The sequence below is a fragment of the Ascaphus truei genome, chromosome 18, assembly GCF_040206685.1.
Source record: "Ascaphus truei isolate aAscTru1 chromosome 18, aAscTru1.hap1, whole genome shotgun sequence".
NCBI classification, from domain to species: Eukaryota; Metazoa; Chordata; class Amphibia; order Anura; family Ascaphidae; genus Ascaphus; species Ascaphus truei.
The window spans coordinates 25710755-25737568 of record NC_134500.1 but is presented as its reverse complement, the minus strand read 5'-3'; the positions used below and the strand labels follow the sequence as shown (position 1 = coordinate 25737568).

At 41.6% G+C, this 26814-nt stretch overlaps 1 protein-coding gene across 5 annotated transcripts in view; it reads left to right on the top strand.

The window, feature by feature from the left end:
* The window catches only part of SHF (Src homology 2 domain containing F), a 282507-nt gene that overhangs the window by 135983 nt on the left and 119710 nt on the right, over positions 1 to 26814 (top strand). For all 5 annotated transcript variants that reach the window (XM_075575896.1, XM_075575897.1, XM_075575895.1 and 2 more), the window contains exon 3: positions 17158 to 17376. In XM_075575896.1, coding sequence (XP_075432011.1) covers positions 17158 to 17376 — 219 coding nt within the window. The remainder of the gene's footprint in view (positions 1 to 17157; positions 17377 to 26814) is intronic.

Here is a 26814-nt window from a genome sequence, read left to right as displayed (position 1 = left end):
TCTTTCTTAGTTTTATTGAGGGAAAATCACAGGAAGAAAGGTACTTGTAGATGTAGTGTGGGGAGAGAGTGCTTCTCTGTCTGAAGTGCAGTGTATCAAGTTAAGGCAGTGTAAAACAGAAAGGCCTTGCTGGGGCAAATAGCAGGCAGGTACTCACTCAGAGTCCAGGGTGAAAAGGAAGTGAGGAGCAAGGGTCACACTAGAGACTATACTAACTGTCAGCAAGGACAGGGGGGTAGGAATAGCCCACTCTCAGCTAGGAGAATAGGAGGTTGCAGGCAACCAACACTGACTAGGGCTGTGTAAACAACATGTAACAATAATGTTGCCTATTCACAGGCAGCTGAACTAGAGAGAAATGAATCCCATGAGCTGCAAAGGGAGACAGAGAATATGGAATCTGGTTCCAGGACATTACTGTCACACTTTAATTAAATCACTATCCATTAGCAAAATTTGTCTCGGCCCATTTGTACATGGCATGTAACATGGCATTTTCTAAGCCGGCCTGCAGTTATGCGTATATGATATATTGAGCCATTCAAGACAGTACTGAAAAGGTCAACTCTATCTGACATCTATTATTGTATCGCTAGGAAGTACCCGTTGTAAGAAACAAAAACAAAAAGGCTGGAAGACTTTTATTCGGCACAATTTCATCATAGATTTCTTATAAAGCAAAGCGTGCCCGGGCATGAAGGGCGGGGTACTGCACACGTCATGGATGGGTCTGTTCGATTATCGCAGCTTTCGAAGGAGAAAATGATTAAATAAACCTTTCCGAACCAATCACTCGAATCCGCCTCCACCTGATTTACCTGCATTCAGCTGGCAAAGAGAAAAATGAAAGATTCATTATTTTTTTTTGCAGGATGCAAATGAAAAAGTTGCTACTTTAAGGGTGATTTAATCATTATAAGGAAGCGAACTACACTGATAAGTTGTATGCACTTTTTTGGACCTGCTACATGGGTAGGGTGACCAGATGTCCCGGCTTGGCTGGGACAGTCCCAGTTTTGCCCATAAAACAAGCTCAGAAGATGTTTGATGCGTGACCTTGGTTAGATTATAATACGTTCATCTGCCCATGGGACCTCTCGCAAGCAGCATCAGTGTTGAAAGCTAGGAAATAGATTTAATTGTTTCCATTGGAAAGGGAGATGTCTGTCTTAAGGATAATTTAATGTGTAATACCAGTGCTCCACATACCAGAGGTGTATCTCTCAACTTTGCTGTACTGAGTTTAGAGAGACACTATTCACCAGAAACAGCGGGTATACATTAGGGCAAGGGTGTGCAAACTGGGCTGCGTGCACCCGATGGGGGGGGGGGGTGCCAGATACTTCAGGTGGGGCTACGAGGTTGCAAAGGCCCCGCTCGCTTCCCCCAAGGCATTTAAATTCATGCCGGGGGATTGTGTGAGGCCTCTGCAACTTCACTTACCTTGTGACGCCGCGGGGTCACGTTGACATGGCAACATGACATCACGTGACCCCCGCGGCATCATTTGAAGCCTGAGACAAGGTAAGGGAGGGGGCGCAGCAGGGAAAGGTTGCGCACCCCTGCATTAGGGTGACCATATTTTCCCAGTGAAAAACCGGGATAACTGCTGCGTGTGCGCGAACACAGACAAAAAAACCAACGGGACATTTAAAAAAGTCGTCGGTAAACAATGCCAAAAACTGCGACAGTCCCGGAAGAACTGGGACATCTGGTTACCCTAGTATATACATTATGTATAAATGTGTGTATGTGTGTATGTGTGTGTGTATGTATGCAGATGTAGCAGACTTGTCTGGTGCATTAAATTGTGATCTGCGCAAACGGCTCCACCGCATCCTATATTCTGACTTCCACTGGAATATTTTGTGTTATCTGGGGGAACAATGTCAAACATCTGTAACGTGTATATAAATAATATCCTTTGCTTTCTATGGCACCATTTAATTTGCTGGCATCTCGGCATAACAATGGTCTGTTTGTTGTATTCATACGTTCCTCTCTATTACCAGCCTGTGATTGTGTGGCAGATGTTGAGTAAATGGGCACTGCCAGGCGTCACAGCTCATTGCCACCGACTAGACTGGCATGCTCCATTGTCCAACATTCTTATACAGTACTTGCAAACTACCTTCTCTTTTATTGTCATTGGCATATTTGGGACTATTATTTGTAATCGCTTATATATATATTTTTTTAATATAAAAGCACCTACATGTTTCCATGACAGACAAACTGCACATAAACAAACTTACATAATACATGGTCAGATACAGGCGAGGTAAAGGATTCAGACCAGAAGAAGCAAGCATATTCTGAGTGTGCCGCTGGTCACCTTGCAAGCAGAGAACAGAGGTCACTGCAGAATGTAGTAGTACTGCAGGCAGGAAAGCAAGTCCATATAGTATTGTTCTTTGTAAAGCGCCTGCATATTCTGCAGTACGGTACAGTGTGACATCAATTACATAAACAGACTTGCTGTAACGCCGTGCTCACCACAAACAAGGCGGGACCCTGGTACTGAGGTGGGAATGGGTATAACGCCACCCACAGCCACGTCTGGAGTGCGGATGGTCAGGCAGCCGGGTCAGGATTGGAGAGAGTAGAATGGTCGGGTACTTGCTGAGGTCTGAGGTAGGAGCCGGTAGTATGGTCAGTGTCCGTTTAGCCGTGGTCAGGGGTTGGAGCCAGTAGGAGCGTAGAGGTCCGTAAGCCGTGGTCGGGATTGGAGAGGTGCGGAAGGTCAGAGGGAAGCCAGAAGTGCGGAGTCCAGAGTAAAGCCGGGTCGGTACACAGGAGATCAATCTGAAACAAGGCAACTGAGGCAAGGCAGGAAGTGGGAGGACAGCGCTAACTGGAACTATGCTCAGCCAAAGTGCAAGTGGCACAGCCGAGCATATGAGGGAGCATGACCAATGAGAGAGGGGGACAGAGCGGAGGCGCGGCCTCTGCAGAGGCACTGATGGGGAGAAAGACACAGGAGACAGGTGGGCATAATAACGAGCGTTGACACGCAGCTTGGGAGTGGTGCACATGCATCATGTGTGGATGCGCGTCGCAAGCGGGGGGGGGGGCAGAGCCAGACTCTGCAACGTCAGAAAAGCTCCAGCGGGAGCGTGTGTGCCATAAGGACGGCAGGGTTGCGTGAGACGTCAAGTAAGGAGGGAGTGCGCCGCGGGGGACGCGCTCCCCGATTCATTACACTTGCATACAAATATGGACTAGCAAGTCCAGAAGACCGTGAGGGCCCTGCTCACGATGGGTTCCAATCATTAACGATTTCCAGAATGTCTACAGAATCTTGTTCTAGCTCTGCTGAGATACGTACAGTAGAGGCAACGTTTATTCTAACATTTGCCGTAAACTAGCCGGGTTACATTCTGGTTATGTGCTGGGTATGTTCTGGGCTAGTTTGAGGCACGTTTAAGGCATTTCTGCATTGACTAACGACCCATAGGATTAACACAGCAGGGATCCCTGGCAGTCCAATTCAGTTTGAATATGACTGCTAGGGACCCCCGCTGTTAATCTGATAGGCCATTAATCAATGCAGAAATGCTGGGGCTAGTTTAAGGAAAGTTTAAGGCATGTATTCAGAATGTACCTGGGTGTTTCCTGGGTTTTTTGGGGAATTGCCACTGGTTTTTGTTAGAATAAGAGTTGCCTCTACTGTAATCCTCATGCATGTCTCTCCATTACTATTACACTATTCATTGTACTGATTTGTTCATTTTCTCCTCCTAGAAGGACTTTCAGTGCATTTATTTCAATTTTCATTTGCCCATGGAAATTCAAGGACATTTGACAAGTTCCAAATAAGATTCTCTGGCAATTTTTATTCTGTTGATACCTCTTCTGACCAACTGGGAGGTCAGGATTTGGGTAACAAAACTGATTTATTTTTTTTTTAATTCGCTTATCCTATGCAAGCAATACCTTTTTGATACATGTTTAACATGTATACCTATTAGACAATAGGTATGTGACATTATCCCTGTTCTGGCAGGAAAGGGAAGGCAACAAAACTCAGTTGGTATAGAAAAAAAATACCACGTTCAATCAGACATTTCAAAAATGTTCAGTGGTTTGGTATAAAGATACATGTACATGGATTAACTAGGTAAGCGTTCTAGCATTCTAATTAACCACAGGCTAGTTAACATCTGCTAAAGTGAACAGCAACATATTGCTTTGAAATGAGTTGCTGACTTTCAGCAGTAAAATGGTTAACAAGGACAGAGGAGACATTGTAGTTATTGTGTCCCCAGAGGGAAGTTGCAATCAGATGGGGTCTGAAGTTCCACAGCAGATAGGAATGTGCAGTAGGCAGGTAAGGTGGACCTGGTGGTTCTTACCTGCCATCAAATTCTGTGTTTCTATGTAACTGCCAGTAATAAAATATTGCAAGAGCAATAGTGGGTTAAATATGGTCCTTTGTAGCTTATCTGGTTAAATACTTTACATGTGTTTTTATAGTTTACTTCTACTACAATACCGTTGCTACAATACCGTTGCTGCATTATACACTAACTTGCTGTAATTGAAGTGTGTGTGTACAAATGCAGATTGTTTTGAGATTGAAATGTCTGGAGCTTAGTGATTTAATATGGTTGAGTCTCCTCTTGTATGACATCCCTGACTAAATAACATTAAAGTCAATGCCCACATTCAGCACAAGAGTGGAGCGATTGAGACTGAGACAGAATTTAAAACCCTACGTGACCAAATGCCCTTGACTTGACCTTTTTCTCCTGTAAGCTAGTGAAGTAGCTATCTAGAGTACCACTCTGCATGGTATATTCATAGCACCTTAAGTGCCTTCAGTAAGCACTCGGGGCCTCTGTAAACCCCACGCTCCCCGCAGACAATGTCGCACACCCCTGGATTAGTGTATAAAAGATTGGGAGGGAGACTCCTAGTTAGACGGAAGTAAGCCATAAGAGTTGCAGAAGTTATTGCTGTAACTGAGAGAAGCTGCAGTGTCAACTCCAGTGCTGGTGCCAGGCCTGGAGTCCTGTTCCAGAGGGCACTATGGGGAAGGACAGGGGAAATCTCTCCAAGGAGGTCCCTGCAACTAGTTCCGCAGGGTATCCCCAGTTTTCCCCGGTTGGGTATGTTATTTTTGTAAAAAAAGAACTTTTACCAGGAAGTAATACATGAGAGTTACGTCTCGTTTTTAAGTATGTCCTGGGTACAGAGTTATAACAATACAGGGTTACATTAAAAGAACAGAAGTTATATAGTCAATTTACAGACATTTCATGGACAGGTAGAGTTGGAAAATTGGGTACAGGGGACAAAGGGCTTGTGAGTTTTAGATTTGAAATAGAGCAGCTTTAACATCACCAAATGGCAGAAAAAGGCTTGCACCCGTTGGCTGCGCCAATTGCTGTCCACCTTTAAGCAACGCAGATGTACACTGGGGTGGTTGGGGTTCACAGCTGCATTGAACACAAAGTTCTTTGTGACCTCTTGGCTCATTAACTTTCCAGTGGGTGGGGTTGACGTTCCACAAAGTACAAGCAACTTTTAACCCTTAACACGCTGGCCCTATGCAGAGGGGAGCAGCTCTTGGGGAGCCCCATCAGGTTGTCCGCTTTTGGGGCAACGCAGATGTACACTGGGGTGGTTGAGATTCATTGCAGCTGTGAACACAGTGTTTTGTTTATATATATAGTTGTACAGTAGATAAAACATTTTTCCAATAAATTAATTTTATAAACTCTAGTGTTTCTGTCTGGCGAGTTGATCCCTGGTATTAGTCCTGGTCTCCTGTGGCAGTAACAACCTCTCTTGCACACCATTATAAACTTAAATATTAAATTAGCTGAAATAATGGAATGCAGTGCAATGGAGCAATATGCTGTACCTAGATTTGCACATAATTGTAAAGAGATCAAGGCATAATTTCTGCATAAAAACAGACAATAAGATTTAATGGGCTAGTGTCTTGAGCTCAGATCCAATAGGATTCTCTTTTGGCCAGCTGATTGGACCTCTTGCTACCTCTCCAGTGAAAAGGAGGGGGGCTTCTATAGCTTTGCACTTGAACCCTTGTGGATTTTGATTATGAAGGAGCAGAAAGTGGTGTGAGACATTATGAAAAACAAAACCTCTCTTAATATTATAGATATGCTCATATAGCCTCCTCCTTGATGGGTCTTGTGGTCATACCCACATACTGCAGACCACAGGGGCACTCTAATAAATAGATGACAGACAAACTCTTGCAATTCAGGAATGTTGAAATATTGAAATTTTGGGACGTGACATTCGATTTTAAAAGTCGATCCTCTGTTTCTGTACCTACAGGCTGTACATTGTGTGCATAGATGGTAGCCTTTGATGGTCTGAGACTTGTTTTTATATCCCTGCGTCACTGGACAACTCGGAAAATGTCATCTTGAAATTTGCTGCTTTGGTGAAAATAATCTTTGGAACATCTGGAAGGATTGTTGCCAGATCTGCATATCACTTTAACATTGGCCAATACTTAAGAAATGTTTTACGTATTAGGGGAGCCATCTGATTATACTGTGTAACGAAGGGTACATCGTCCACTATATTCTCACCTTTTTTCTTGTATATCAGAAGTTTCCATCTTTCCATCTGTGGGCTTGTGAAATAGTTTAGTCTAATTGCTCTCCTGAATAATTCCTGTCTAAAAATGTAGATTTAAGATCCCGTGCTTGAGTGACAAATGTCATTCGTAGTGCTGTTACGTTTGAGTCAAATTAATTGACCTTTGGGGATATTCTTGGTCCATGCTGAATTATGATGGCTATTGGCTAACAAATAATTGATAGGCTGTACTTCTTTATAGAAGGTTTTTGTATGGATTTTATTGTTGACTGTATATAGTTCTAAATCTAAGAATTCCATTTTTTGTCTACTTGTTTTACATGTGAATTTGAGGTTATGGTTTTTCCAATTCAGATATAAAATAAATAAATTAAAATCATCCATGCTCCCTTTCCAAATAAACAAAACCTCATTGATGTAGCAACGGCAGAGCTCCAGGTTCTTACCAAGGGGACAGTTGGCCTAAATGTAATTGTCCTCCCATATGCCCATAAAAAGGTTGGCATAGCTCGGTGCAAACCTGGACCCATCGCCGTGCCACATATCTGTAAATAATATTGATTGAAACTGAACAAATTATGGGCGAGAATAAATTTGATACGATCTATGTGGCAGTCTTTGAGTCTGGTTGGTGTCCATTGAGGGGCCAGCCTCTGGCAGGTTTCTGGGTCCCCTGTGCCCAGGAATAGAGGTCTGGTTGCTGGTGTCTTGACATCAGTACAGGCTTGTGCTCACGACATAATCTCCTTTGCCAGCACAGTTGGAAACTGCAGGAGAGAGACTCCTAAGCACAGTCACATCAGGAGGCTTTTGTACAGGTCTGATTAGCCAGCTGGAGACAGGTTAATTGACTTTGCATGCTATTAACCAGCTCCCTGCTGGGTTACTCAGACCGTTAGAGGCTTTCTATTGAAGCCTCATTGAGACAGGATTAAGTCACTGTTACAGGGGCACTGCTTACTGTCTCCCCTAATGAGCAACTTCATATCAACTTAGTGGCATTTTGGCATTCTTGCTGATCTACTTAACCTGATATGACTCACATAAAGTGAATGTTATTTAAGGTATAATATGGCATCTGAAACATTGATGAACTTAACTTTCACAATTAGGTCTTTATCTGCCCGTCATTGAAAATGTGCTGCTGAAGCATTATGATAATTACTTTTACAAGCTCTCTACTAATGTATCGTTAGGTCATTCTTTACTGATTTTTTTTTCTTTCCCTTGTTAGAAACCTAGCGACAAAAAGAGGGGTCTCTTTCCACAGACAGAAATAGACAGGAATACCCAATAGTGTGTACTCACAGATTTGCCCAGGTAGTAAAAAAAAAAATTTGCAGATGAGGATATGTGTGAGGAATCACTAAAATGTGATACTTGATACCGGTTAATTTATACCCCTAAGATTAAACAGATGTGAATTTGATTGAGATAAAAACTAAACTTTATTGGTATAAACAAAACAAAATAATTGGCAAATGCCATTTCGCCACACATTTGGTGATCAAAACCACCTCAAACTATCAGGCTAACTCAAATGGTCATAGATAAACGGACAGACAATTTGAATAGTTGTCTGCATGGAAGTAGATCCCCCTGGGTGGATTGTGGTTGGGAGTGCTTTATGCCTACATTTACCACCTAGATAAGTCTGAGAGTGCACGTTATTGGGTATTCCTGTCACTTTCCATCTGTGGAACGCGACACCTCCCTTTTGTCGCTACTAAAACATTACCCTAGTGCACCCTGATCGCCACACTAGTTGAGCGGGTGACAAACCTAACAAGATTCCTGAGCAGATCCCAAATATTTTATTATTCACATCATATACAGTATATAACTTTGATTTGTTCAAATAGGCATTTTGATGGGAGATGGGTTCTTGAAGTGTTTGTCAGATTTCAACCTTTTTTTATGATTCACAGGGGTTCTTCTGTACCCGCTTCTGATTTTTCCCTCAATTCTTTTGCATGAGCCATTTCTATCCATCTGACAGTGGGATTTGGGAAGTAATCACCCAGTGTTTATCCGTACCGCTTGTAATCAGACAGTCTCAACTAAACTCACCATCACATGCTACATTACGCCATGTTTTCTGTCCTCCTGCTTATAACAGTGTTAGGTTTTCTGAAAATACAGGACTGTACTTCCTCTAAAAGGCCACATGTCCTCTATATATTACTGTTAATGAAGCATTTACATCCGGCGCAAAGAGGGTTCAGATGAATATGTGCTTTCTCTCAGTCCAATTGGTGCGTTGTCTATTTCCTAGCGTATGCACCTTGGGGATGGTATGCTTTTTCTTCTTGTAATCATGTGGATCTTAATTGCAGTAACTATTTTATACAGTATCTCTAAGTGATTAAAAGCTTTGGTTACAGACCACTGTCCGTCAGCCTGCTGTTAAAACATAATGATTTAATCTATAATGAGATGGATCTGCAGTCGTGGGCAAGGGAAGGAATGAGAGTTAAAGTGCAGACTTGGGAGCAGTGGATTTTAATCACAGTCGGGGTCTCATTGTGGAGTGTGGTGGTCGGTGTTTAATCTCTTGTGAATTAATTGTGCTCTCGAGAATGAAGCAAATTTAAAAATAATGAATTGGGATGGAAAGGTAGAGGTTAGAGATGGTTGACACCTATGTGTATTTGGGTGAACGGAGAACAGCAAGACTATCAGAGCATGGACTGTTATATGTCATGGTTGAACAGCACGGTATAGCAGGTCCCCAGCTTCTAGTGACATGGACAAAAGCAGGTGGAGGCATAAACAATCGAGGCAGTTGCTTCATGACTAGAGTATTAGTGGGAAAACAATCTGTTTACCTGGGTGAAACAATAATAGCTCAATATTCATTCAGTGATTGAATTCTCTTAAAAAAAAATTTTTTAGTCCTGGTATAACTTAAAACAATTCTGTATAAATGCAGCAATGAGGAAAAAGGCTATTGTAACTGCATTTTAGTAATATGTATTCAATATTTATGATTAGAAGAAAGGGAGAATGATTTCCTAAATTAAACCAATTTGTCCTTTAAATATAAAGTGAAACTATAGTTAGTGGTAATCTCAGGACATCTTTTATTCTCACACGATCTCAAATATGTTTAAACCAGTGGTTTGCACCTAATTTAATGGTTTTAGATCAGTAAACTGTTCCATGTCTATTCCATTTATTAGAATTTTAAATTGTCTGTCAGTTTCTATCAAAGATTTTTATTTTTTTTACAGTTTGAAAATGAACGTTGCACTGTAAAATGAAACCAGATCCAAAAGTTGGAAAATAATCTTATAGACGCCAAACACTAAAGCCCCTATAAAGTATAATGGGATGTAGGGTATGTACACTAAACAGTGGAAAAACTTTCTGCATTGACACTCCACACAAGCGAATGGAAGTGCATGCATTGTTATATATGCGTTGGGTCATAATGCCAAAGATTTGACATATTTGCTGTGCCAGGTGGGTACTACAGACAACACTACGACTATTCTAAAGTTTGCCTTAAATTAGCCAGGTTAGATTCTGGATATGTGCTGGGCTTGTTTCAAGTTTTAGGCATTTCTGCATTGACTAATGACCCATAGGATTAACACAGCAGGGGTCCCTGGCAGTCCCATTCAGTTTGAATGGGACTGCCAGGGACCCCCGCTGTTAATCTGATGGCCCATTAGTCAATGCAGAAATGCTGGGGCAAGTTTAAGGCATATATTCAGTATGTACCTGGGTCTTTTTGGCAATTACCACTGGTTTGTGTTAGGCCTCGGTCCCGCTGCGCTCGGTGGCGCGGGCGGCGGGTCGGGTGTTCCCCACCAAAAGGGGAATCCTCCCGAGCCGGTCCCGGGCCCCCCTGGCTGCACAGCTCGCTACACGCTGTGACGCGTCAGCCGCTACGGGATACAAGAGAATTGTAATCCCTAGCGTCGACGCGTCACGTGGTGTGGCTGTGAGCCAATGAGGAGGGGAGGCTTCGGGAGGAGGGGAGGCTTCGGGGAGCGGGGAGGGAAAGCAGTCTGTATTTGTGTTTTTCTATGTGTGTCTGAGTGCCTGTCTGTGTTTTGTGTGTGCCTGAGTGCCTATCTGTGTTTGTGTATGTGTGTGCCTGAGTGCCTATCTGTGTTTGTGTATGTGTGTGCCTGAGTGCCTATCTGTGTTTGTGTTTGTGTGTGCCTGAGTGCGTAAGTGCCTGCCTCTGTCTGTGTGTGTGTGTGTGTGAGTGCCTGCCTGTGTGTATGAGTGCCTGCGTGTGTGTGTGTGTGTTGCTTGTCAGCTCCAGCACGAGCCCGTGGAGGAGGATGGGGGGGGGGGGATGAGTAGCGGGTCCCTCCGGTCAAGCCACGCCCCCCCTCCCGCTCATGCCTCCCACTCCCGCTCCCTACAGACCGCATATCGCGGTCTGTGTATGTCAGCGCGCCGCCTGTCTGCAGTGCGGGCGCGCTGACTCTGGGAGCGGGGCCTCAGCCTAAGAATAGTCGCAGTCTGCTGTAGTTATACTGTAGGTCCTCACCAGTGCTGCAGGACACGGAGTTCAGGTTGAATTCAAATACATGCTTTCGTGCTTGCTGATGTTAGTGACTAGCAATGTGGGTCAGCAACTGTAATGTGTGATTGCTGCCCATGCTTCTGTGTCCTCACTCCCACGAAGAGACGAGCAGATTATGTGAGGCGATGGGGTTTATGGACAGTGAATGGGCCATAAATTGTCTTGTTCATTTTCAGTGGGGGGGGGAGGTGGGATTTCAAAGAAGGGCACCGTGCAATGTCCCTTGTCACGAGGTTCATGTGAGTCGGTGAAGGCCGGTGAGGGAACTTTTATTACAGCAGCTGAGGAAGATGTATCTGGTTGTAATGATATTGATCGACGGTGCTCATAGCCAGTTAATTAATCACTGTTTTGGGAAAATATAAGCAAACGTTTGTGTGACAGTTCAACCGATTGCCAGAGCAATTCTGTCACTATTGACTTTTCGGTTTAAAGCAATAGGGGGATCTACCTGACGTTCAGTGATTTAAAGACGGTTTTGAGAGGCACACAGATTATTCTTGGCTACAATCCAATACGGTTATTGTGAATTCTGCTAGGAGTTAGACGGTATACCTTGTGTAGGTGAGAAATTAACCTCTTCAGCAGGATAGAAACCTGCAAAACACTGCAGTGTCAATGTTGGTTCTACATGTTTTTCCAGGTTTATTTTGCATCTAAAGAATTATGTGCTGTCACAGTACTGAACCTCACTGCGCAAATTTGCCAAAAGTTAAAGGCTCCTTTTTAAAGGTGCAATCTCATGAAGCTGGACAAAAAACAGCCTTTTGTAAACAATTTTACAATCTTATTACATTCTTTCAGCACACCTGTAAGCATGTCACCTGCATATGGGAACAGGGTTAATACACCGCTCTCAAGTTGGCCCACCTATCACCTTTGCAAAGGTCCCTCAAATGAACAATCTCCCCTCAATCCATCCCAATTAGATTGTAAGATCTTCAGAGCAGGGACTCCTTTTCCTAAATGGTTTATGTCTAAAGCACTTCTCCCCTTTGTCTATTTATTATTTATATGATTGTCACGTATATTACTGCTGTGAAGTGCTATGTACATTAATGGAGCGATATAAATAAAGACATACATACATACATCCCAATATACCATCTGTCATGAATAGCACACTGGGGAGCATGTGACTTAGATATGCAACCAGGGTTAACAGACATGGCTACTCTAGCAAACTCACCTTTCTCCTGTGCAAGGTACTTTCATAGAGTTAATATTAACACCTTACTCAAATGCAATAATATTTATCCGCTGCCACCACCAGAGAAGTAAGCAAAATATGTAATTAATATATATCTGTCAGGGTCTCGGTCCCTACTTATTCATTGTTTTAATATATATAAAAATACAGTGCTTAGATTACAGAAAAAAAATTAGAAGAAGTTGGTTACAATAAATGCAGAACAGTTTATTAAAAGAACAGGATAAAACATAAAGCAGAAATCCTTATACCGTACATTACCATATATTATAGGTTTTCCCCCAGAGAGGTCACTGGCATAGAAATATGAAACTTCACGTTTGATCCCCAACACACCTCGACTTCTGATTTTCATAATACCCTGCTAAGACTTGTGAACTAATTTCCCCTATCGAAACATTAGCCCACCCCTGTCGTAAATCAGCTGCTAGGTTGACGGTTTTACAACAGAGGGAAAAAAACTCTTGGCGAGATGTTTAAATAAATAAAAATATTACTTGTGAGCACATTCACATGTCTTAAACAGGTCTGCAACCCTGCTTTTCACCATTATCACCTAGCATACAGGGCTTCCACTGCAGCACGGGATTCTGGGAAATGACATGCAAATGAGCATATAGTTTAAATTATTGCCTCAATATATAAACACACTCATAACTTCCTTTCTCTAACTATTACAAAGATGTCGTTTCATTAGATTCCGGTGAATATGATAGACGCAACAAGACTAATTATGACCGACTTGCTCCTAAATTTGAGTGACAAATGGATATCTGTCCCTGTCTACCGTCCAGACCTCGAGGATCTGGCCTCATTGCATGCGTCTCCTCGCAACAACGACACATGCCTGGACATTATATTTTAGGATACAGGTTATCACCGGATAGCCTTATTTTGAATAAATTCACTCTCTTGTACAATATTTTCACAGTCACACTCCCTGAACCTTGCAGAACTCTCCAGAGAATGCTTTTTAAAGTACCTCTAAAAGTGTCCTGTTTACTTGGATGTCAGAGGGGCCATACATGAATCCTATCTCTGTCAAAACAAATGCCCTTATCCCTAGATTGTATCAGCCCCATACAACACACATGGTACTTTTAGAGGGCCATAAGTGATAACCCACCAATTAAGCCCTTTTTAAAGTTCTGCACAGATCCAGGGAGCCTTGACCTCTCATAAACCCAATATACTGTATTTCTAAGGCAAAAGGTAACCACATTACCCCTAAAGCACCAGATTGATTACAATACATAATGTTCCCCACCATTTTCATTACATCTTCTTTAAACTAATGTAACTATATTAAAGGCAAATAATTAACTTTTTTGTTACTCTGGAGAATAATTACAAATTGCATTTCTTAGGGTCACTTAATTATGCAGTGTGTGTCAGTCCAGTGTTTTATTTACCCTTGCCAACCCTATCCTTATCAGAGAGCCAATAAAGATAAGGGGATGGTGAATGCCAGTGGCTTTGTGTGTGTGTGTGTGTGTGTAAATGGTTGTTGAACACTGTGACATCAGACACAATATAACCAGATGAATTCAAAGCCATCCCACGTTTCAGCTCACCCTGTTTACCAACTAACTTTAAAACAGTATGTAAATAGACTTATAGGTTTTTTATATTTTGGGTTTAAAAGGCATCAGTCACCAAGGTTTTATCCCATGCTCATGTCACTGCCATTAGTATACTTTGGTCCTAGGAAGGTTATTTATGAAGACAACCGTCATCGCGGGCAGGGGGGTGGGGTGGTTCATGCCACCTTTGTGACCACAGAATATTTGTGACCACAGAATAGAATGAGTTGGTTAAAGACCGAGCTATGTGATACCGTACTTACATACATACACAAGAAACATTTAATAAGGGTGCATTATTAGGTTTGTAGGGGTTCATTATTAAAGTGACTTCAATGGGAGTTTCTGTGTGATAGTGGCCAGTTGGCACTATTGCAGCCCAATGAATAACTCCCATAGTGAGTAAAATAAGAGGTATTGAGTAATATTGTGGGGTGGAAAGGGTGGTTTAAAAAAAAAAAATCATTTATTTTGTTTGTCAGGGAAGATTTCAGATCTATTTACAGTACATGGAGGGAGCTGAAGGCTTCATGCGGAAGATGGCTATATAACACATTGAATAGGGAAACGATTTCTGTATATAGGTAACCATGATCATTTATGGAATTGTGGATCATTTATGGGTATTTCCCAAAAAATTGTATCCAAAAAATGATATCTAGTATGTCCTTATATTCTTGGTTGTGTATTGTGATCTTACAATGTTTTCTTTGAAGGTTCTGGGTGACGGTTAGACACTCCCATGTAAAATTCGACAAGTTACTTCAACGACTTACCCTTCAGGCAGTAAAAAGAATGACTAGCCTACAGTACTCAGGGTTATAAATAAATATATATTGTGCCTACTGTGTGTTGCTTTCTTGGCACAGTGCAGCATACAGCGGTTCTACTGTATGTAAAAATGTGTTTTTTGTTTTAGTTTGTCTGAATCCATAATGCATTTTAGCACTAAAAGGTTAAAAAAAAATGATTATACAGATGTGTAGCTTTCCAATGTGTTAATTTAGGATTGCTTGCTCAAGGGAGCAGCTTAAAGGTACAGTTCCCCCGGGCCCAAAATGACCTTTTTTTTAATGCATACTTATTGTGACGCCCTTTAAATCAGAGGTGGGGGGGGGGGGGGGGGGGGACAGTTTTTGATTTTATTGTAATTTATATTTTAAAATAGGCACAGCACCTGCAGTAGGGTGTTCCCATGCAAACTACTGCCATTTATTCTCACCTTGTACACTCCACCAGGCACCACAGAGCTGTTTTCCATACAGACAACACAGGATCTTATCAGAAAAGATGTATTTTTGTAACCCTTTGGGTGCCCTATAGACGTAGCTACTACGTCATGGGGTCTGGGATTCCAGGGGCCCCATAACGTAGCTACATATTCTTACCTCCAGTTTTTATATCGGACCTCGCATTTTGCGCTCATGTGGATTCCTCCCCTTCCATTCTGTCATCACGTGATCGCTTTGGAGAAGCACTCAAAGTGTTAATTTGCTCAGATTAGGATGAGGCCTATTACTTGCTGAAATGAGCAGCCATATTAATTTAGGTTTGGGGCTGGTTTTTTTTTAGGAATAAAATACAGTTTAAAATTATCTGAGAGTAGTGAAAACATGCACCCTATTGTGCAGTACAGACATACCCCGCATTAAAGTACGCAATGTGACCGGAGCATGTATGTAAAGCGAAAATGTACTTAAAGTGAAGCACTACCTTTTTTTCCCACTTACCGATGCATGTACTGTACTGTAATCGTCATATACGTGCATAACTGATTTAAATAACGCATGTGTAACAGGCTCTATAGTCTCCCTGCTTGCGCACAGCTTCGGTACAGGTAGGGAGTCGGTATTGCTGTTCAGGACGTGCTGACAGGCGCATGCGTGAGCTACCGTTTGCCTATTGGGCAACATGTCCTTACTCGCGAGAGTACTTAAAGTGAGTGTCCTTAAACCGCCTGTATATTAAACCAGCAGGAGGGACTGCCCTATTAATATTAGGACCATGCCCATCTTTTCTGAATGGCTGAATATTGCTTAATATCTGAAAGTAGGACATGTAGGGGCTCGAAACAATGCTACTTAATTAACGGTCCAAATAGTTATTTGGGGGTGGGGATGGAGGGTTAGCTTACATTTGTTTTTTGTCATCTTTAAAGGGACAATTCCTTCTAGTACCAAAGTGTATTAGTGGCGGTGACATGTTCAACAGCCTTTTTTTACGAAGTTTGACAGACACAAGTACTTAAAATAGTGTTGGTATCTGTACATATGGAATTACAATAGTAGAAAATTCCAGTTTGGGGTCTGCAGATTCTTAGCCAATTTTCCTTTTTATTCTGGTTTTGAAGCTTTTTAGCGTCTTGCGAAGAGTGTGAAAAGAATGCTCCGCTCTCCCCCTGTTGTGACTTACAGTATTCTTACACCCGTTTTTAGCTTATGTTCTTAAAAGCTTAATACCAGTAAGCTTTCCTTCTTATCCTAAGAATGAGCATCTCAAAAGGCTCTTCCAACATAAGTGTTATCTTGATATTTCTAAATATTTATACGGGGTAAGCGTAGCCAGTGCAAAAAGTTACTATTGTGGTGTTAGTAGTAGGCTATTGATATCCTATATCTACTTACTAAATATGGCAAGTTTATCAGTGTGGTTTAACATCTAAATGTCCTTGTCATAGTAAAATCAAAGGTATATATTTAAAAATGCTTCTTCTTTCCATTGATTAATCGTCAGAGAGAACCCCCCTAATTGTTTCTGCGGATTTAATTTGAAAGGGCTACTCCATGCTGGAATGCCACATCAAGGGCCATAAGTGGTGTTACTCCACACAGCACCTTCCATGCAGTGAGATGCTACAGCCCATTCACTTGCAGCATATAGAACCATATTTACTATGGAGTCAAACTGCTTTGTAAGTATGGCTCAGAATTTGTTTAGAACAAAAAACAAAAATGCCCAAAGCTACTTCCAATGTGACAAAAATACACAGTGCAATACCTATATATCTCTTGTAAAAGGGTCATTTAGTTTAACCTTTTGTCCAAAGCGTCTTAAGCCTGCTGCCACTTACAAGGCATGACCGTAGCAGGTCCTAACACTCACCTGGGTGAAAATTCTTATTTACCTGTATAATTTGTTTGCATGAGTGAATGCATTGTTGCCTTTTGTGTTTTGAGTGCAACACTAAAAATCAACCAAAATGTCTGTCATAATGATCTTCTCCTGTTTTCCCGTAGAAATCCGTAGAAGGGGTTCCAAAGAGCTACCCTGTAAACCCTTACACTTGTATGACACGCCATATGAGCCATCAGAAAATGGATTTGATTCTGAAAGCGAGATATCTGCCTGCCAGCGACCGCGGGAGTCCAGACTGCCCCAAGACGACGAGAGGCCTCCAGAGGAGTACGACCAGCCCTGGGAGTGGAAGAAAGATCGGATCTCAAAAGCCTTTGCAGGTCAGTTAAAACCAGATTTTCAAAGGAGGTTACAGTGGCCACCTCAGAAGTGGTCTATTCCTTTCGTACTAGGAACAGTAGGTATGGTTGAAGGAGTTTAAGGCCAATCAGGGCCGCCGACAGATTTCCCTGGGGCCCATGACTAGAGTTTCGACAGGGTAGGGATTTCCAGCAGCTACTATACCAAAGGAATAGAAACAGATGATTAGAACATAAGACATTTACTGAATTCACATTGTTGCATTAGTTGGCTGTTAGATTTAGTAATATACAGGCATACCCCGGTTTAAGGGCACTCACTTTAAGTACACTCGCGAGTAAGGACATATCACCCAATAGGCAAACAGCAGCTCACGCATGCGCCTTTCAGCCCGTCCTGAACAGCAATACCGGCTCCCTACCTGTACTGAAGCTGTGCGCAAGCGGTGAGACTGTAGAGCCTGTTACACATGCGTTATTTACATCAGTTATGCACATATATGACGATTGCAGAACAGTACATGCATAGATAAGTGGGAAAAGGTAGTGCTTCACTTTAAGTACATTTTCGCTTTACATACATGCTCCGGTCCCATTGCGTACGTTAATGCGGGGTATGCCTGTGTTACATACATGCTCCGGTCCCATTGCGTACGTTAATGCGGGGTATGCCTGTGTTACATACATGCTCCGGTCCCATTGCGTACGTTAATGCGGGGTATGCCTGTGTTACATAGTTACATACATGCTCCGGTCCCATTGCGTACGTTACTGCGGGGTATGCCTGTGTTACATACATGCTCCGGTCCCATTGCGTACGTTAATGCGGGGTATGCCTGTGTTACATACATGCTCCGGTCCCATTGCGTACGTTACTGCGGGGTATGCCTGTGTTACATACATGCTCCGGTCCCATTGCGTACGTTACTGCGGGGTATGCCTGTATACTCACATTGAATTTGTGAAGTGAAAGTTCTTCGCTGGCACTTGCACCTACAAAAATCTCATAGGGAAATAAACTCTGAATGGGATCAAAAATTGTTACAGAAGTGAGTGACTGCGCATGTGCAGTGCCGGATGTGACGTCATTGTAGTTTGTTAATTGCCTGCTTGGGAGTTGTAGTACGGGTGTGGATGTCAAGCGTCCAAAGGAAATCAGAAGGGAAGGCCCCAGTGACTTCAAGTCCCAGCTATAGCTGACAGGCACTGTACTTCAGTCTCTGTAAGACACACACACACACACACACACACACACACACACACACACACACACACACACACACACACACACACACACAGTGAAAAGGGCAACAAGAGACCTCCACCATATAGCATATAGCAAATAAAAAGATCACTTGGGAGCACATTCACATGTCTGCAACCCCGCCTTTCACCATTATCACCTATCATACAGTGCTTCCACTGCAGCAAGGTATTTTGGGAAATGATATGCAAATGAGTACACCGTGTCACCTTTTGCCTGAAATCCATTTTTACATTGAACCCTTATAAGCTAATGCTCGCTGTTAACACAGCTTTTAAGCACAGCATGGGAATCAGATGCAAAGCCAGAGAAACCATTCACAGAGATGTTTCAACCTTAATGGGTCTCATCAGTGTAAGGTTGGTTGGCTGAAAAAGGCAACAAGAAAACTTCACCATATAGCATATAGCAAATAAAAAGATCAATCCTGTGGCGTAGCAGGTAGGGAATTGGTACTAGCTTATGAAAGGTCCTGGGTTCGATTCCTCCATGTGTATTATATAAAATGTATTCATGTTTAATTCCTTTGTGTGTGTGTGTGTGTGTGTGTGTGTTGTGTGTGTGTGTGTCCCCGTTGGCAATAAAGCATTGAATGTTTAAAAAAAAAAAAAATGGAGATGTTTTTAAATCGGGAGCCACGCTCAGACCGCGTTATACGCGGATCCGCGCTGTAGCGCATCACGCTATAACGGGGTTGAGCTATATATATATCCTGATTAGTCATGTCAGAGTGAACTATTAACCTATTGGCGACCCATCCAACAACCAAAAAAAGTTGTGTGTGGCGAGCACGTGTGTTCTAAATGAAACTTCTTTGTGTTTTGTCACTGATATTGGATTTTGGATTTTTACATTTTTGATTGAATGAAAGACTTTTGAGAGTAAAATTACAATTTCAGTGACACAACAGAAAGAAGTTTCACTTAAAATGGGCGTGCTCGTGTATAGTTTATCGAAGAAAGATTGTGAAGCCTGGATGGTTTCTAAAGTATTTGATACTGTATTACTGCAAGCGTATAAAGCATTCAGGGGAATAATGCCTGAAATGTATCTTTCAGAAACAACCTTCTGTTTTGTTTGTGATTAAGTTGTGGTGTTATCTATTATAGGCATTATATTTTCATTACAACCCACAAGGATTTTTGCTACTGTTCACCCTTGACCATAAGTTGTTGGAGTGGTTTCTTACAGTGTAACAGACTCAGGTACTTATCAACAAGTGGTTGAGCAAATGGCTGATGTATTCTAAACGATATGTTGTATGTCATTGTATTGAGAAAATAAAAGCACTTTGGCCCATACTTACAGTACTAAGCAGTCTTCTGCCATTAGAGACCTTCCAGGGCTGGACGACACCTTACAGCTACTTGATTTAAATGGGCTTTAAGAGCGTCTTGCAGAGCCGGAAAGTGGCTTATTAAATATGACACTTCATGTATCTCTGTTTAGAAAGAAAACACGATATAGCGGCATTGAATCTTGTAGTTTGTACAAAGTGATCACTGTGTCAGGCTTAGGACAACATGGAATAAGTGATCGCAAAGCTTGTAGAGCAGATTTTAGTTGTAAAGGATGTTCAGATGTCAGATAAACATTTTAGATCAATAAGATCGTATTTTTGGAGAGTGAGACATTAGTTGGGCATGGAGAGAAATTTTAGGGAGCCAAGAGCCCCTTAAGCAGATCAAGAACAAACAGTAGCATATAGTGTATATTATATAAAAAAAAATCCATGACACTTAACTTTGCCCCAGTATTGTTTTTAGGGAATATTTTCTACATGTATTATTTACTTTGTAGATGTTTACATAACTTTAGTCATAGCACTGAGCAGCTCTGTAAGTATAACGGGTTTAAAAATGCACCATACTGCTGCTCACTTTTGTTCCTGATTAATGCTACATACTGTAGTGTAATAATGTAATACCCATCAGATCTCCGTTGCATTCTTGTAGTGTAGACAGAACGGCTTTTAATAAATGGGAAAGTGATTTAAATGCACTTAACCATCACGATGTTTATCCTACTCTCCAAGGGGAAATCTTCTATGGTGTGTGTGTGTGTCATATACTTCAGCCCCCAGCAATAGAACACGTTGTACGTTTTTTCGTTTGTCTCCAAAATGTCAGTTTATTAGCTTTTCAAATGTAGGTCTTAATTGTGAAATGCTTAATAGGAAATGTCTCTGAATATTCAATACATGTATATCGTTGTATAGCTCCATCCATGTACACAGCCCATCACAGCACTAACACACGTGACATAATAGAACACATAATGGGAATCAGTACTTCAAACAGAAGTAACATTAGGAAAAGGTGTCCCTGCCCCACAGAGCTTACACTCTAAGGGGTAAGTATGGAGAATTTGCAGAGACTTTAGGAGTGTGTCTGCAAGGAGCCAAGGTCAGTGTATACTTACTTTTATTAATAGCGGAGTAGTTAGGAATATATATATATATATATATATATATATATATATATATATATATACACATATACATATACACACACACACACACACCATTTATCCACCAGAATCTGTCCTGCAAACCGCCGTCGGATTGCGGATCTAATGTTAATCTGCGGCGGTGAGCGTCGGATAATCTGTGCCGATGTCGGATAATGCGTTCAGCGCATTGCATTATCTGCCGACGGATAAAGGACCGTCAGATAGTAAGGTGTGTGTGTGTGCAGAATTTGTGCTACATACATACATACAGTATACACACAGACTATCGGGCTGAGCATTGAAGCAGATTTCTGAAATCCAACAATGTCGGTCTGTAAAGGTGCAATCCCGCATATCCAGCCACAAAAGAACAATTTACACTCTAATCAACCATCTAAACTATTCTAACCATGCTAAAAGCAAAGATTTGTACATTTATTATAAATTGCTATTCAAACAAATCACGGCGCCGATTTCGTGTGCTCTGCTGTATTCCACGCAGCATGAACGCGGCCAATCGCCCCAGGCCCCCGCGCTTATCGCGGTTGCTTTGCTGAATTTCATGGATTCTGTTTCTTTGGCTGCAATGAAATGAATGAATTGTAATGTGTACAGCATTGTACTACTGTGCCAATTTAAGGAGTTTAAAAAACAGAACTCTAAAATGCCATTTCCTGCACTCACGTCTTAAGGCGGTAAGGTTGGAAGACATCCCGCGTCATGACATGGGTATTCCGAGGTACACAATGCGTTTGTTTGAATAACGGCCGCTTACAGTATACTAACATTGGATTGTATATATTTAAAGTTGTATGTATTGCTATGATCTAAAGCAGGGGTGGCCAACCTGTGGCCCAGACGGCATTTGGAAAGGCCTACATGACGATACTCTGGGAGGCCGGGAGTTCCATTTCCTCCCCCCAATGCCCCAGAGCAGCTGATCCCTGATCTCCCCACAATCCAGGAGACTTACCTCTCCGGCAGCCGGCTCTCACCTCGGCTGCAGGCCCAACTTCCACATCAGCCTTCAGGACCCCATCTCCCCTGCTCCGTGGGACCGGAGGCCCGTCCTAAAATTCTTAGAGGGGGGGAAATGAGTTAGAGGAGAGAAGGGGGGATTGAAAGAGATAAATAGAGGAGAATTATAAAAGAAAATGTAGGACCCTTTCAGTGTGAGATGGGCTGGCAAATTATTGGAGATAAGCAAAAGCAGAGGTATTAAACTAATTATTTGCCCCTGTATTTACAATTGAAGAATCAATTGCAATAGTAGTGCTGCAGGAGGAAGCCACAGCCTCTTTTATATTAAACACCTATTGGTTAAATGAGGAAGAAGTTAATAGACTATTTGATAATATTACGTTAAATAAGTCACCAATGGCAAACATCCAAGAGTTCTCAATGTCCATCACCCCCAGAATTAAAATATCTTTCAGTTTAAAGGTGTACAGTTAATAAAAAATACCACTTGTGAGCACATTCACATCTCTGACAGGTCTGCAATCCTGCTTTTCAGCATTCTCTCGTGGCATACAGTGCTTCCGCTGCAGCCAGGGATTCTGGGAAATTATGTGTACAGTGGCGGCCGAGCTAAGTCTACAGCGGCCGCCACAGCAATCCCCGTCCTGATGTGGCTTGGTGCCGCGCGGTCACGCGTGCCAGGGAGCGTGTGCGCGTGCCCAGGGTTCACCCGAAGGTGGTGGCGGGGTAAGGGGGGATGTGGGAGCAGAGGGGGACCCGGAGAAGAGGGGCAGAGCGAAGCCAGAGGTCGAGGAAGGATGCGGGGGATATGCGGCAAGATGCGGCTTGCGCTCAGCCAAGTTCGGCGACAAGACGGGTAAGCTTTAGATTAAAGCTGGTTGCGGCAGTAAATGAGCACATCTTTTGCTTCATGTCCATCTTAACATGGACCCCTGTAAATTTATGCCTACTGTACTACACAGCTTTTCGGCATAGCCTGGGTTAAAGAAGTACATATGGATCCAGGGGGAGGGAAGGGAGCAGGATCGTCAGGAACACCCAGAAAGAAACATATAAATACAGATCATGGTGTGGTATGAAAATACATATGAGTCAGAAATCCGGAAATACTTGGCTCTTATGAATAACCTACTTACAAGATGTAAGATTTAAACCAGCGTTTGTACAGGTAAAGATGAATATACTGGCTCTTCTATTTGGGATCGCAGACTGCAGCAGACTGGTAGTTTAAATGGTATGCCTGCTGGGACCTTCACTTTCACAGTACAGCAATCGCATTCGTTCAGAGAAGAGAGGAAAACATAGGGTTTCACCAGGTAACACCAATTTTATCGTAGTAGCATAAAAGATATGTACTCACAATATATAATGTGAACACAGTCACATAAAGGTATCTTTTAGGGCAGCGGCGGCTTGGCAGATGGAAAAAACGAAAAGGTCCTCCACTCCACTCAAACTTCCCTCCGCGAGGGTGCCCCCTCGTCCGGTGCCGATGGATGGCGTCTGTCGTCACTTCCTGGCCTGGTGGTGACGACTTCCGGTACGGGCGGGAAGATCGGAGGGTTGGAGGGCTCGCCTAACCGTAGCTGCACCTCTGGGGTAGGAGCAGGTTGACAGACTGCTTCCTTCCTTGATTCGGCTCAACGCGTTTCACTGCATCCGCAGCTTCCTCAGGAGCAATGATTGTGTCCCATAATGGGTGTTACTTAAATAGCATCTTCAATTAGGACACTAATTGAAAAAACACTTGATTACATTACGCACAGATTCTCCCACATGGGTACACAATACTGTGGTCCAAAAATTACGGCGCATATAAATACACATATTAATTTTATTCACTCTCATATGAGAGGTTCTAAAAGGTAAAATATAAATTAAAACATATTATAAAAACTAAAAATCATCATTAAAACTCGGATAGTTGATAATTATTAGAGAAGGTCCATACATAGAGGGAGAGAGAGAGAACATAGATTAGCAAAGTAAATGCAGTGTATATAAAATCAGATAACAGCATATATATAAAATTAATAAAATTTCAATTAAATTAGATTATTTACATATATCAAGATAATTAAAGTGCAAGTGCAATATTTAGAGGAAAGGTGCCATCTCAAAATCCACATTAAGACCGTTAGGTGTCAGTGTATTTAGTTTATGTACCCAGTACATCTCCCTTCTACTTAAGTCTAGATTTCTATCCCTTCCTCTCCAATGTTGTACTACATGCTCAATTGCAGTGAATTTTAATCCTGCTGTATTGGAGTTGTGGAATATAGAAAAGTGCTTAGAGACATTATGGGACTGGATACTTCTTCTGATATTGCTCAGGTGTTCTAAGATGCGTATCTTAATTGCTCTTGTGGTTTTACCCACATATTGTAGCCCACATGGGCATTCGAGGAGGTAAATTATGTAATTTGAAGTACAATTCATATATTGTTTTATTTTATATTCTTCATTTTTATTGTTACTCATGAATTTCTTTTTTTCTTGGTTTTTGTGTCCGCAGGCTTTGCAAGAACTACAACCATAGAAACCCTCCAATTTTTGGAGCCATCCATCTTTCTTTGTTTCCAATTTTTTTAAAGCACTTGGAGCTATCATTCCCTTCAGGTTTTTTGCTTTTTTGAAGATAACCTTGGGGTGCTGTGGCATATTGTCTTTCAGGATAGGGTCATTTAATAAAACATGCCAGTGTTTATTAATAATTTTCTTGATATTGTTTGACTCTTTATTAAAAGAAGTTAAAAATGCTGTGTCGAAATTTATATTAGGAGTTTTGTCTTTATTTTTAGGTACTATTAAGTCCTGTCTATTTAGACAGTTAGCCTTGTCAAATGCTGCGTCCAGGAGGTCTGTCTTATAGTGTTTCTCAACAAAGCGTTCTTTTAGTATGTTACACTGATCATTAAATACTACTGTATCAGTGCAATTACGACGCATCCTTCTGAACTGATTATATGGGACATTGTCCATCCATAAATTCTGGTGACAGCTTGTACGTAAGATGTAATTATTACTGTCCACTTCCTTAAAATAGGACCTAGTTTTTAACGTACCATTCTCTATATAGATAGTAAGATCTAAATAATTAAGGGTGGTTTTACTTGTAACAGAGGTGAATTGTAGATTGTAATTATTTATGTTTATACTTGACAAAAAGGAGTCCAAATTCTCCTGGGTGCCTCCCCAAATTAAAATGACATCATCGATGTAGCGCCGCCATAGGACAAGGTCCGCCCCCAGGACGCCACCGGGCCATATGTGATGTTCCTCCCAGAGTCCCATGAAGAGATTGGCGTAACTGGGAGCAAACCTCGTTCCCATGGCGGTACCACATCTCTGAATGTAAAAATTGTTATCAAACCAAAAATAATTTTTATCAAGTATAAAACATATACTGTCAAGAATGAATTGGACTTGTTGATCACTCATATCTTGGTCTTGTTTGAGAAAGAAGTTTACTGCTTCACATCCTAGGTTTTTCTCTATAGACGTGTACAGAGATGCGACATCTATAGTAGCCATAATGAACTTATCATTCCAAATGATACTCTCTAATAAATGTAACACATCTGTGGTATCTTTCAGATATGATTTAAGATTTTTAACATGGTTTTGTAGGAAGGTATCAATATAAGCCGACAAATTTGATGTCAATGAATTAATACCGGAAATAATCGGTCTTCCGGGAGGTTGTTGCATACATTTGTGGACTTTAGGCAATATATAGAATATCGGTAGTTGGGGATACTCATTGAACAAGAATTTATACTCATTTTCATTGAGTATACCCAATTCCTTACCCCTGTCTAGAAGTGTTTTTAGGTCGTTTGTAAAGGTAATAGTTGGATTATGTTTTAGAATTTCATAGGTCTTTTTGTCTCCTAAGAGGCGGTTGGCTTCCTTTAGGTAGTCATCTCTATTTTGGATCACTACCCCTCCTCCTTTGTCAGCCTGTTTAATAACTATATTGGTGTTATTTGTTATTTCTTCTAAGGCAGCTCTCTCTTCTTTATTCATATTATTCCTCATTTTTGATTTATTATTTTTTGAGAGTTCTTCGAATTCTTTAACGATTAGATTATAAAAAACCTCTATATGGTTACCCTTACAATGGGTGGGATTAAAAGTAGATTTATTTCTAAAACTCGTGTGTTTAATTGTGTCATTTTCTGTCTCAATAAGTTGTTTAGGATTGCTCATCCTTGACTCAACATTTCTACTTAGGAAAAATCTTTTAACTGTTAATTTTCTAATATATTTATTTGCGTCCACAAAGAGTTCGAAATTATTTGGGCCACAAGTTGGAGCAAAGGACAAACCCTTGGAAATGACACTTAATTGTGAGGATGTTAATTCTACATTACTGAGATTAAAAATGTTTTTAGTTGTATCGGGGTGGGATTTTCTCACTATTTTCTTTCTTCCCCCCCGTTTTCCTCTCTGTCTCTTTCCCCTTTGGGGTAATTGCTCCCCTCTTCTTTCTCTAAGAGGGGAGTGAATGGGTTTTTTGTTTCCCAAATGCTTATATCTAGGAGATCGCTAGTCCCCATTGTTCCAATGGGTGAACGAGATCTACTAGCTTTTGCATATTTAGCAGAATCATATCTCTCTCTTTCTCTTTTTCTATCTTCTCTATCCTTTCTTAGATCTCTTTCTCTTTTTAGTTCTTTCTCTTTTTGATATTCACGCTCTTTCTTATCTCTCTCTTTGTCCTTCTCTTTTTGTTCCCTATACCTTTTTGCTTCTCTCTC